Genomic DNA, 10,823 nt, shown 5'->3' on the forward strand with positions numbered 1-10,823 from the left:
TCTGCAGGCTGAATAAGAGCAGTATTACAGAGGAAGGCTGTGCTGCTCTATCATCAGCTCTTTGTTCAAATCCTTCACACCTAATAGAGCTGGATCTGAGTGAGAATAAAATAGGAAGCTCTGGAGTGATGAAGCTCTGTGAAATGTTGAAGAATCCTAAATCTGTGCTACAGAAGCTACAGTGAGATCATTTATATTCCTGAGCTCTGTATCAGAATAGGTTGAAAGTTCATACTGACACTGATTATTGTTTATCAGATTTTATTTTGCTGTTTTCATATATTTGTAGTTATGAAGCCTTAGCTATTGAGATGTTCATTGATGGAAATACAGTATGAAGTTCTGATCAGCTCAGAAGACCTAAAGCAGAAATTGGGTCTCATGAGTTTTGACATGTTTGGTCATGTGATGCAGAGGCCTACTTGTTTTGAGGACTTTCTCACTCTTTGTTAAATCAAACTATTATTCAGTAGGATTTAATGTGCTTCATATGTACTTTTTTTTAGTTTTGTTTTGATGCTAAAGTGCACTTTTTCTGTGCTGTATAGTCTTTCATTCTGTAGTGTAATAGAGGATGGATATGCTGCTCTGGCATCAGCTTTGAAATCAAGCCCCTCATCACACCTGATAGAGCTGGATCTCAGTGGGAACGATCCTGGAGATACAGGAGTGAAGAAGCTCATTGATCTACTAGATGATCCAGACAGTAACCTGAAGAAACTGAGGTAGATAGTTTAAGAAATGTAGATATTGTGAGCTTGTAAATTCCAATAACATATTTATTTTACCGAACATTTGTAGTACACTTATTGATGTAGAAATCACTTCGACGATAGTCAGGATTTTTGTAATAAAATCACTCTGAGAAAAATATTTCTAAAGTTCTGATTTAGTGCTTATTGAACCATTTGTTTATATGTTAAATGCATGGCTTAGAGTTTTAAAGTTAATTTTGTTTCATTTATTCTTGTTCAGATCTGAGCTGTTATCAGGAAGTCTGTCTCTAATAACAGCCCAACTGCTTGGTTCTAGATATTTTTTTTTATCCCATTTAGCATTTATTATTTAGGAAATGAAGCTATGTTTAAAATTCGGAGTGCTATTTTAAAATTTTAATTCATTTTTGAAACATCAGTTTCTTTCACATTTCATATTTCACTAAAGTTGGCCTTTACTTACACTTTTGGAAAAAAATAGGTAAATGAATCATTATTATTACTAATAACCATTACGAGAAAAATGAATCTGTGTTGCTTCGTCTACAGGTTGTTAAACAATTCAATTGCAGAGGAAGCCTGTGGTTGTCTGACTAAAGTTCTAGGAATAAACCCATTACTGCTGAGAGAGCTGGATCTGAGTGGGAAAATACAAGGAGATTCGGAACTGAAGAAGATTTCTGATCTACTGGAGGATTCACACTGCAGGATTCAGTTACTGAAGTATGTAGTTTAATGTATTTAGGTTTTAAAATATTGCTTTAAATAAAACTTACAAATTAATTGCCTATTATGCAATGGTCTTTTGTCACTTGCAAGTTACATAACGTTGCAGCATCCTGCTACAATTCTGCCCCTACACTGCTGTAGCTAATCTTACAATGGCGTTGGTTCTGCTGTATTGGTATGAGCAAGAGTCTGATCCTGAAAGTCAAGTAGAAGAAGTTGGTAGAGGCTAACAAGAAGTTTCAGACGTCAGACAGGATGTTTTTACTTTGTAGCTCTCTTGCGTGAGGGTGTGCTAAGCTTGCCGGTAGACAGGCAGTAAGGATTTTGTTACAAGACTGCATCATCTTGTAACAAAGGAAAAGAACTGGAATTCCAGTGAGGCATTTCAGATAGCTGAGAAAAGTATTTTTTGTGGGAGAGAGTTTCTTCCTCTGGAGGGAACTTTGGGCTTTGTGAATTGGCAGACCAGTTACATGCACAATAAGCTGCATAACACACTAAAGGAAAGGGAACACCTGGAAATGCAGAAAAGATCCCATTAAGGGAATCTGAATTCTACTTAATTTAACAAAAAATTTACTGCACATATTTTTAAGAGTGAAGTCTTTTAAAGTTAAAATTTTCTTATCTCCACCATTTCTGTCTGTCTGCAGGATAAACAAGAGCAGTATTACAGAGGAAGGCTGTGCTGCTCTCTTATCAGCTCTTTGTTCAAATCCTTCACACTTGATAGAGCTGGATCTGAGTGAGAATAAACTAGGAAACTCTGGAGTGAAGCAAATCTGTTCTCTACTGAACAATCAGTGCTGTAAACTACAGAAACTTAGGTGAGTTATAGTTGTTACACACTAAGAAAAACTATTAATACTTAAATACTTTTTTAACTGTGGGTTTAAAAAAATCAGTTTTCTATCACACCTATGTAATTCTTTCTTAATTCTAACATACTTTTTCTCCAGTCTTTCATTTTGCCTTATATCAGAGGAAGGATATGCTGCTCTGGCTTCAGTTCTGAAATCAAACCCCTCATCACACCTGATAGAGCTGGATTTCAGAGGTAACGATCCTGGAGATACAGGAGTGAAGAATCTCACTGATCTACTTGAAGATCTAAACTGTAAACTGAAAACAATGAGGTGAGAAATTTCTACATAACAACAATGCACAAATTAATTTTAGAACTCATAAATATGTAAATGTATTTAACAACAAAACTTCCCACGTTATTTTTTTTCCAGATTTTTTTTTATTTATTAATACCTAACAATTATTTATTTATACTTAACATTTATTTTTTTAATGCATTGTGCATGATGTCACAATTGTAAATGAGAATTTTGTATTTCCAGGTTGTTGAGCAGTTCTGCTGCAGAGGAAATCTGTGATTCTCTGACTAAAGTTCTAGGAATAAAACCCTTACTGCTGAGAGAGCTGGATCTGAGTGGGAAAATACAAGGAGATTCAGAATTGAAAAAGATCTCTGATCTACTGGAGGATTCACACTGCAGAACTCAGAAAATGAAGTGTGTAGTTTAAAGCGTTTGCATTTTAAGTTGTCACTTTTACATAGAAATATGAAGTCTTTAATATGTGTATTGTAGTGGTATACATTCTGTACTGTTACAGTTTCTTTGCAGGTGACAATACAAATTTAAGATGAAACAAATTTGAAAAAAAAAGATCAATCTCTTTGCAGGCTGAACAAATACTATTTTCTGCACTGTTCTATTATGTAGATTTTTTTTGTACAGAATATAATATTTCATTATGTACACAACCCGAATTTTAATTTCATTTAAAAATAATTATAACTTTTCTCTACCATCACTCTCTGTTTGCAGGATGAATAAGTGCAGTATTACAGAGGAAGGCTGTGCTGCTCTATCATCCGCTCTTTGTTCAAATCCTTCACACCTGATAGAGCTGGATCTGAGTGAGAATAAACTAGGAAACTCTGGAGTGAAGCAGATCTGTTCTCTACTGAACAATCAGGGCTGTAAACTGCAGAAACTGGGGTGAGTTCTAGGTGTTACGCACTGTTTGCTTATTATTCAGCTGTTCCTCTTATGACTATGGGGCTTTTAAGTAACAAACATGGCTAAGAAAGCGAGGCATTGAATTGTGGGCATAGAAATGGCAGCACAAATGTAACAATATTATGATCACATGCCCAAACAAGATTGTGTTTAAAATAATTGCATTTAAAACATATAGGCCATTTACAGGAAGAGTTCGCAAAACAATCAAATTTATACAATTTTCCCATTACCCTTATTCTAGATCACTAGCCAAAACATGTTTGCTGTCCAATGTTTTCATCTTTAGTGATAGAAGCTGTTGAGGAAAATTTGTCAGTATTGTGCAGAATTCTGATTACCTTTCGTGTGCATGTGTGTCATGCAGGCATATGGACACTAATACTGTGTTTACCTATTTGTGGTAGACAGATTTAGACAGACCAGATATTACATTATTTTCAAAGAAGCCACAGGCCGCAGCTGTAAGAAGTTTTTCCAACTTTTGCTGTCGACTACAGCTATGGAATAAACCAGATGTCAATTTTTTTCTGGGAGTCATGGATGCCAAACTTTTCATTGTTGAATAACAGACAAGCTCAGTATTGTACATCAAAAATAAGAGAGCGTTATCCTGCCCTTTCCCAGCTTAAACAGTCTATGTTGCTAAAGCTTTCCTCTAAAAATCAGCCATTTTAGTTGTTAACAATGTTGTAATAGCAATGTTTGTGCAGATTCATGGTGCCCATGGACTGCATACTACTATGATGTGCAGAAATATACTTTTTCAATGCAAACGTGAACACAGCATTAATTCTCCACTCGATTTTGGTTGTTTCTGTGAGTAAATAGTTTTCTTCATAACAAACAGCACAACAGGACCTAAAGCCAAACATAGAGTCTTAGAGTGATAGTTTTAATTCAATGTAATAAAGCCGTTGGTTGTTGGTGCAGCACTTGGGGGAATGAATGCTTTTCAGTCATAATGATAAGTAGTGTAGCATCTTGGTGAAGAAGGAGATACTGTCACTTTTAACCTGCTACTCCACTTGTAAACACTAACTAAACCCACAAGAATAACACATACACATATTTTAGATTAGCAGAACAGCAACATTAATAACATTAAAAAATTTAACAACAACAACGTCTCTTTTTACGGGTGGAGGGGGATTAGTGGAGCCATGGAGCAGCTTTACGTAATGCACCTCTAAAGCTCCTTTCCCAAAACTGCAGCCAAAGACAGCCACAACACTACATTATAAGAATGCTATGAACACATGACAGCACACAGCTCACAGTTTTAATTCCCAAGTCTGGAGCAATAACACACCTGCTACAACCAAGTTCATGTTTGACAACGTAACATTACAGTATTCTTTTTTTTTCCAGTATTCATTCAACTTTTATTTGTTTTTCACATAACTTTTTTACATTAATTTTTTTCTTTTTTTATTGTAAATCGAACAAAGCTACATCAAGTATACAAACACCTACAAAAATGTCTTATAGCCTCCCAAAATGTCAACACTCATGCTCAATCTTTCTGATTTCTGAGCTTCTATGTATGAATAAAATATTACACTTTCTTTTATTACTGAGTTTGTCATTTGATTTTATAATTAGTTTGTGAAACTGTAAAACAAAGCCATTTCTTGACTTTGACTCCACTGACAATAACAGAACCAAAAACGAGAGCTGACCTATTTACTGTTTTTCAGTACAGGTTTTGAAATAAAAATGAAATAATCAAAAGATACACAGACCCATATAGAGCTCAGATACAGAGATTAACCCATGATTAACCAATACTATTAACCAAAAGGAAGTTTGAGGTGATTAGCTTTATGGGCAACGGGCCTGAAAACACCCAAAATCCAATTATGGACTAACCTGCAGTGGGCCTAAACAGGGAATATAAAACCCTGCCAGATTTAGTTGCATCAGCCTCTGAGCATATTAAAGCCTGCCTTACTTGGTCGTGGAAGGAAGTTGGAAACACTTCTTTCTACTGAAGTGGCTGAGAATTGGTCCATCTAGCACCATAGAGGCAGCCCGTGTCGGTCAAATGCAGCTTCCCTGCAGGTGAAGAGGTTACGCACGCAGCTGCTGGCGCTGCTGCTGCGGCTCCAACTGCTCTTGAGACCAGGCTAGACTTCCTGAGACATGTCAGGATGATGTTTAGGAATATGCTCTGATTTTGAGGCTGCGTGATATCCTCAACTGTGCAAAGGTATGAGTTAAAAGCGACCTGTCATTGGCCATGCAACAGACCCTTCTTGACTCTCAGTGTAGCGTGGATCAGACTTAAGGTGAGCATAAAAACAAATTAAACAAACACTTACACAAACAAAAGACTAGTTAAACATTCAAACTCTCTAGCTGAGGTTGGCACTAAGACTTTTTCTAAGATGGAAGTTTTCTCATTTTCCAACTTTCTCCAACTTGCTGAAATCAATGTGCATCCTGATTTGGTTGGCTTTAGACAAAGCCAGGGTGATGAAAAGGGGACATGCCTCCCTAGTTTCTACAAACTCACTAGTCTTTTAACGATTTAAAAAAAAAAATGTTTAAATGGGCAAAGCTCCACTAAACACTCAATACTCATAGTAATTACTGATAATGAGATACCCATTTACCCCGTGACACAGAAGGATAAGCAGCTTAGAAAATGTGTGTGTGTGTGTGTGTGTGTGTGTGATACACATTTAAGGAATTAAAAAAGTAAAACAAAAGTAGTATCAATTATATAAAACAGTATGGAGTTTTAACCAGCATCATAAACTTGTGACCCAATTCTGTTTGGACTGAATATGTTATACATTTCAAATGTCCAACTTTTAATAGTGATGAATTGTAGTATCATGACTTCCTTGTTTAAAAGGCATTTCAGTTAATGTGGAAAAATGGTTTTGAACATGTGCAGCCTGTCTTATTTCCACCACTTGGTGGAGCTATGTGTCCATGTTTAAAATAATCAATTCAAACATGAGATAATAACCCCATGATGACATACATACTGTCCTGTCTTCTTATGATAAACCAGAATGATCTTTTTTTTGTTGGTTTGTTTGTTTTAGGGTCTGCTTGACCCTAAAGAGAAAGTGTGAATTCTTGAGGCCTGTTTATGACTTGGGAACATTACCTCTGGAGGGAATACAAGTGTGATTTCTCAGAAAACAGAAAGCAGGGCTCCCGAGTGGTGCCACCGTCTAAGCATTGGCCGTATCATCAGGAGGTCATGAGTTCGATCCCTGCTGATGCTACAGTCATCCGTAGCTGGGAGTCCAAGAGAGCACAATTGGCCTCGCTCTCTCTGGGTGGGTAGGATGGCCCCTCCCTCTCCCCCCATCACTCAACGCGCTGCTAGTCAGCACAGGCGTCTGTTAGCTGACGTAACAGATCTGGCGGTTGGCGCTCTCCTCCGAGCGCGTTCAGCTGTCCGATGACGTTGCGTGAGCAGCAGTTTGAAAAGAAGCGGTGGTGCTTCACAGGTCTCGGAGGAAGCCTGTGCTGCCTTCACCCTCCTAGCATTGATAGTATCGTGTGATTGGGGGAGTCCTAACTAGCAGGTGGAATTGGAAAGCAGTGTTTAGAACATTTTGTTTGACCTGTATTAAGTTGAAAACAGTACAAAAACACAATATTTCATGTTTTACCTTTAACTTCATTGTTGTTTGTAAATATGCAATTATTCCAAATGTTATACCTGCAATATGTTTCAAAAATTTGGGACAGAAGCATGTTTACCTCTGTGTTACATCAACTTTCCTTTTAAGAGCACTTAATAAACATTTGGAGACTGAAAATTGATACAGTTTTGCCGTTCATCTGTTATACAAGTCTTCAGCTGTACAACCTTATGGGGCCTTTTTGGGGCCATTTTGAGCTTAATAAGACACTTTTTCAATAGAGACAGTTCTGCCCTGCAAGCAGGTCAGTCTAGCACCTGTACTCTCTGTTTATAATGTTGATGTGCAGAATGTGGCTTGGTTTTGTCATGCTGAAACATCTCTGACATAAACGTTTGAGGATGCAGCAGTGAACAAGGTTTAATAGCAACAGATTTTCAAAGTACTCCCGAGCTCATGAGTTGATATCCATCACAGAAACATGCCAGTTTTTAATGCTGTGCTGTCTGAGGGGTTAAGGGTCCTGAGCATTCAGTTATGATTTTCAGCCTTTTTTTTCACTCAGAGACTTCTCCAATCTCTGATGATGTGACGTGCAGATTACCTGAATTTTTTGAGGATTTTATGTACCAAAGATGGGGATCTAGCTATGCTTGCATGTGCTCATGGGGAACATGGATTTCTTGCTGATGTATTGTTGGCAAAGTGGTGAACCTCTACTCATCCTGGCTTCTAAAGAACTAGACCTTTTCTGTATGTATAAGATGTTTTTTGAACATTTTGTAATGTTTCTAGTCTTAAACTGATCCTGTTCCAACTTTTTGGAAAATGCTGCTCGCATCAATGTTTAAGAATGAGCATATATTGATGAATAATTAAAAAAACTATTAATATAAATTAATATATACTAAAATACATATTAATATTAAAAAAACAATGAAGTTGATAAGGTAAAACATTACATATCTTGTCTGTGTACTGTTTCTGTTAAAATACAGATCAAAATAGGTTTATAAATCACTGCCCAACTTGTTTTGGAGTTGGATTTGTGTATTTCATATTCATAATTCCATTTTTGACATCTAAACACCCAGCTACATATAGAAGCTCCCCAACATATTGGTAGGAGAAAAATGGAGTCTTAGGAGCCTTAGTAATGAGGATCCCACTGATTTTGAGACAAGTGTGGGGAAGAAAGCTGTTTGGATTTAAGGATTAAAAATATATGGACATAACTTGTTTTAAGCATGAAAATGGCCAAGCACACAACACAGCCTTAGATACTTTTCAAACAAGATACAATCAACCAGCTCATTAACACCAAAGGCATAAATGCTGGACATCACCAGAATATTAAAGTTACTTAAATACTAGGCATTGTTGCTCCTGTGAGCAAAACAAAAGGTGAGGATTTTTTTTTGAGGATGTTTGTTTTTTTGTTTTTTCTGGGTTTTGGTCAACTAGCGAGCTAGTGACCTCCAGCATTTTACCTTATGAAGTGTTTGAACAACATGTAACAAATACGTCCTATATCCCTCCATCCAAAAGACTGAAAAATTGAGCTCATCCATAAATTTGTTACACCAATATAAAACTGCAGTTCGAGCACTTGTACTGACTTCTGCCATAGATCAACTAGTTGATAGCTTGCTAGAATTACATTATGGAGTTTTAGCAGTGACCATAGGGCATGGCAGCAGGAAAAAGAAAGACAGGAGGACAAAAATGCAAAACATAAATGCTCTTACTGGTTGAGACTACAATTGGGGTCAGAAAAAAATCTGTACAAATTTTCCATGATTTATTAGTTTAAAAGTACAGCAGTCTTCCATTGTGTCATTTTACAGCTCTTATCATATGTTTTGTCTCCAGACTTTCATTCTGCAGTATAACAGAGGAAGGATATGCTGCTCTGGCTTCATCTCTGAAATCAAACCCCTCATCACTCCTGATAGAGCTGGATCTCAGAGGGAATGATCCTGGAGAAACAGGAGTGAAGATGCTCACTGATCTACTAGAGGATCCAAACTGTAAACTGAAGACAACAAGGTATCTTTATGAGCATTTATGCTACAAATACCTTCAGTTGTTGACCAAGCTCGATAATAATATATGATGTACACTTGAAGTTGATCAGAATACTGAGTGGATTGGAAGAAATGCACTTTAAAAAAACTTTGAAAAAAAAAAAACAGTCAAATGTCCAGCAGCACAGGGTGCCAAACATTGTTTTTAAAAGAAATACCAAGAACATCATCTGAAAAATGCAGCAGAAACTGTTAAATTATAATTATTTCAGTACAATTACAGACAAAATCATCAATTTGTCTCTTTTACCCTATTTTCTCTGAATTTAGTCATAACCAGTTTATGACTGTAAATTATTAATCCTTATCTGTTTTTAATTGAAAAATCTGTGTGTAGATTTATTGCTATTGCCTGGATATGAGCACATGAAAGTAATCATAAAACAAAGGGATTTATAAATACAGCAATTTGCTGGAGTAGTAGTTAAGTTGCCAAACAAAGTAACAAATAAAAACAAAACAAAACAAAAAATTAAAAAAACAGACAGTGGTAAGGAGTCATAAGTTTTCAAACATTTAATGTAATGTAAATATGTCAGTTGATACTCAGATTTGATAGAGTCCATAGTATGTTTTAATAGAATGCAGAACATTATCCAAGTGTTTAATACATGCAGTAACTGTAAAATTTCAAAATTTTACATATATACACATTTAAACTGTGTACTTTATTCACTTTTATTTATTTACTTATTAGCATCTGATTTAGCGTCATTGAAAGTTTTAAAACACAATGCACTGTTTTGCTGTTACAATGAAACATGAAGAAATAACAAAGAACATCTATCAAAAAATTCTAGAACATATCAGTATCAAAATTAAAATTAAAATGTAATATGTAAAAAGGCAATGTATCTGAATGTTTGCATATGAATTTACCACTCATTAATGCAATGTTGACCTCAATATTAAAATTCAAAATCAATACTGTGATTTTATTTGCCATTTAGTATACTAGCATAGACATTTAATTTACACAAAGAGAAGTACATATTCATACTTAATGTGATTATGCAAAAATGGTGTGAAAATGACAATTAAAATGTAATTTATCTTATATGCGTTTTCACTCTCTAATAATGCATTCAAATTGAATTATCACAGAGAACACCGAGCTAGAAAGAAGACAAAATTCAAGTGTAACTGAGAAACAGCGCCTCTACTATTTGCAATTACATATTCACACCTACTGCACTCATTCTGTGTCAAAATGCCTTTGAAACTGCATTTGATCTGACTGCATTTTCATTTTCATGGTCTTCTCCATGGTGGCCGACAAAATTGGATGTAAATAAGGTATACACTGAGCTTTGAACCTCAGAAGCTTTAAACATATATATAATTCATTAAACTGACAAGACAGTGTTGTGGAATGGTTTTGTTTGCAGCCAAACTCCATGTGTGTAAGATTTGGTTTGATGTCACTTAATATCCACTTTTTGATCTTAGAAATTCAACTAATAACTGTATTTTCACAAACTGTTACATATTTTTACACAAATGTTATTATACTAATAACAAGAACAAAGCTTTTAAATCTACAATCTACAAAGAAAATAAACATAAAATTAGATATAAAAGTTGTATAATACTAACAGTGAGTTGTAAGGTTGTGAGTTGATGTGGGCCCAGAACATTAACATT

The 10,823-nt window shown here is 35.6% G+C and overlaps 1 protein-coding gene across 2 annotated transcripts in view; it reads left to right on the forward strand.

The window, feature by feature from the left end:
* The window catches only part of LOC118804664, a 96,973-nt gene that overhangs the window by 53,953 nt on the left and 32,197 nt on the right, over positions 1 to 10,823 (forward strand). For both annotated transcript variants that reach the window (XM_036565236.1, XM_036565235.1), the window contains 8 exons: positions 8 to 181; positions 549 to 725; positions 1,266 to 1,439; positions 2,099 to 2,272; positions 2,405 to 2,581; positions 2,795 to 2,968; positions 3,287 to 3,460; positions 8,965 to 9,141. In XM_036565236.1, coding sequence (XP_036421129.1) covers positions 8 to 181; positions 549 to 725; positions 1,266 to 1,439; positions 2,099 to 2,272; positions 2,405 to 2,581; positions 2,795 to 2,968; positions 3,287 to 3,460; positions 8,965 to 9,141 — 1,401 coding nt within the window. The remainder of the gene's footprint in view (positions 1 to 7; positions 182 to 548; positions 726 to 1,265; positions 1,440 to 2,098; positions 2,273 to 2,404; positions 2,582 to 2,794; positions 2,969 to 3,286; positions 3,461 to 8,964; positions 9,142 to 10,823) is intronic.

Source organism: Colossoma macropomum, unplaced genomic scaffold (genome assembly GCF_904425465.1).
Source record: "Colossoma macropomum unplaced genomic scaffold, Colossoma_macropomum, whole genome shotgun sequence".
Lineage (NCBI taxonomy): Eukaryota > Metazoa > Chordata > Actinopteri > Characiformes > Serrasalmidae > Colossoma > Colossoma macropomum.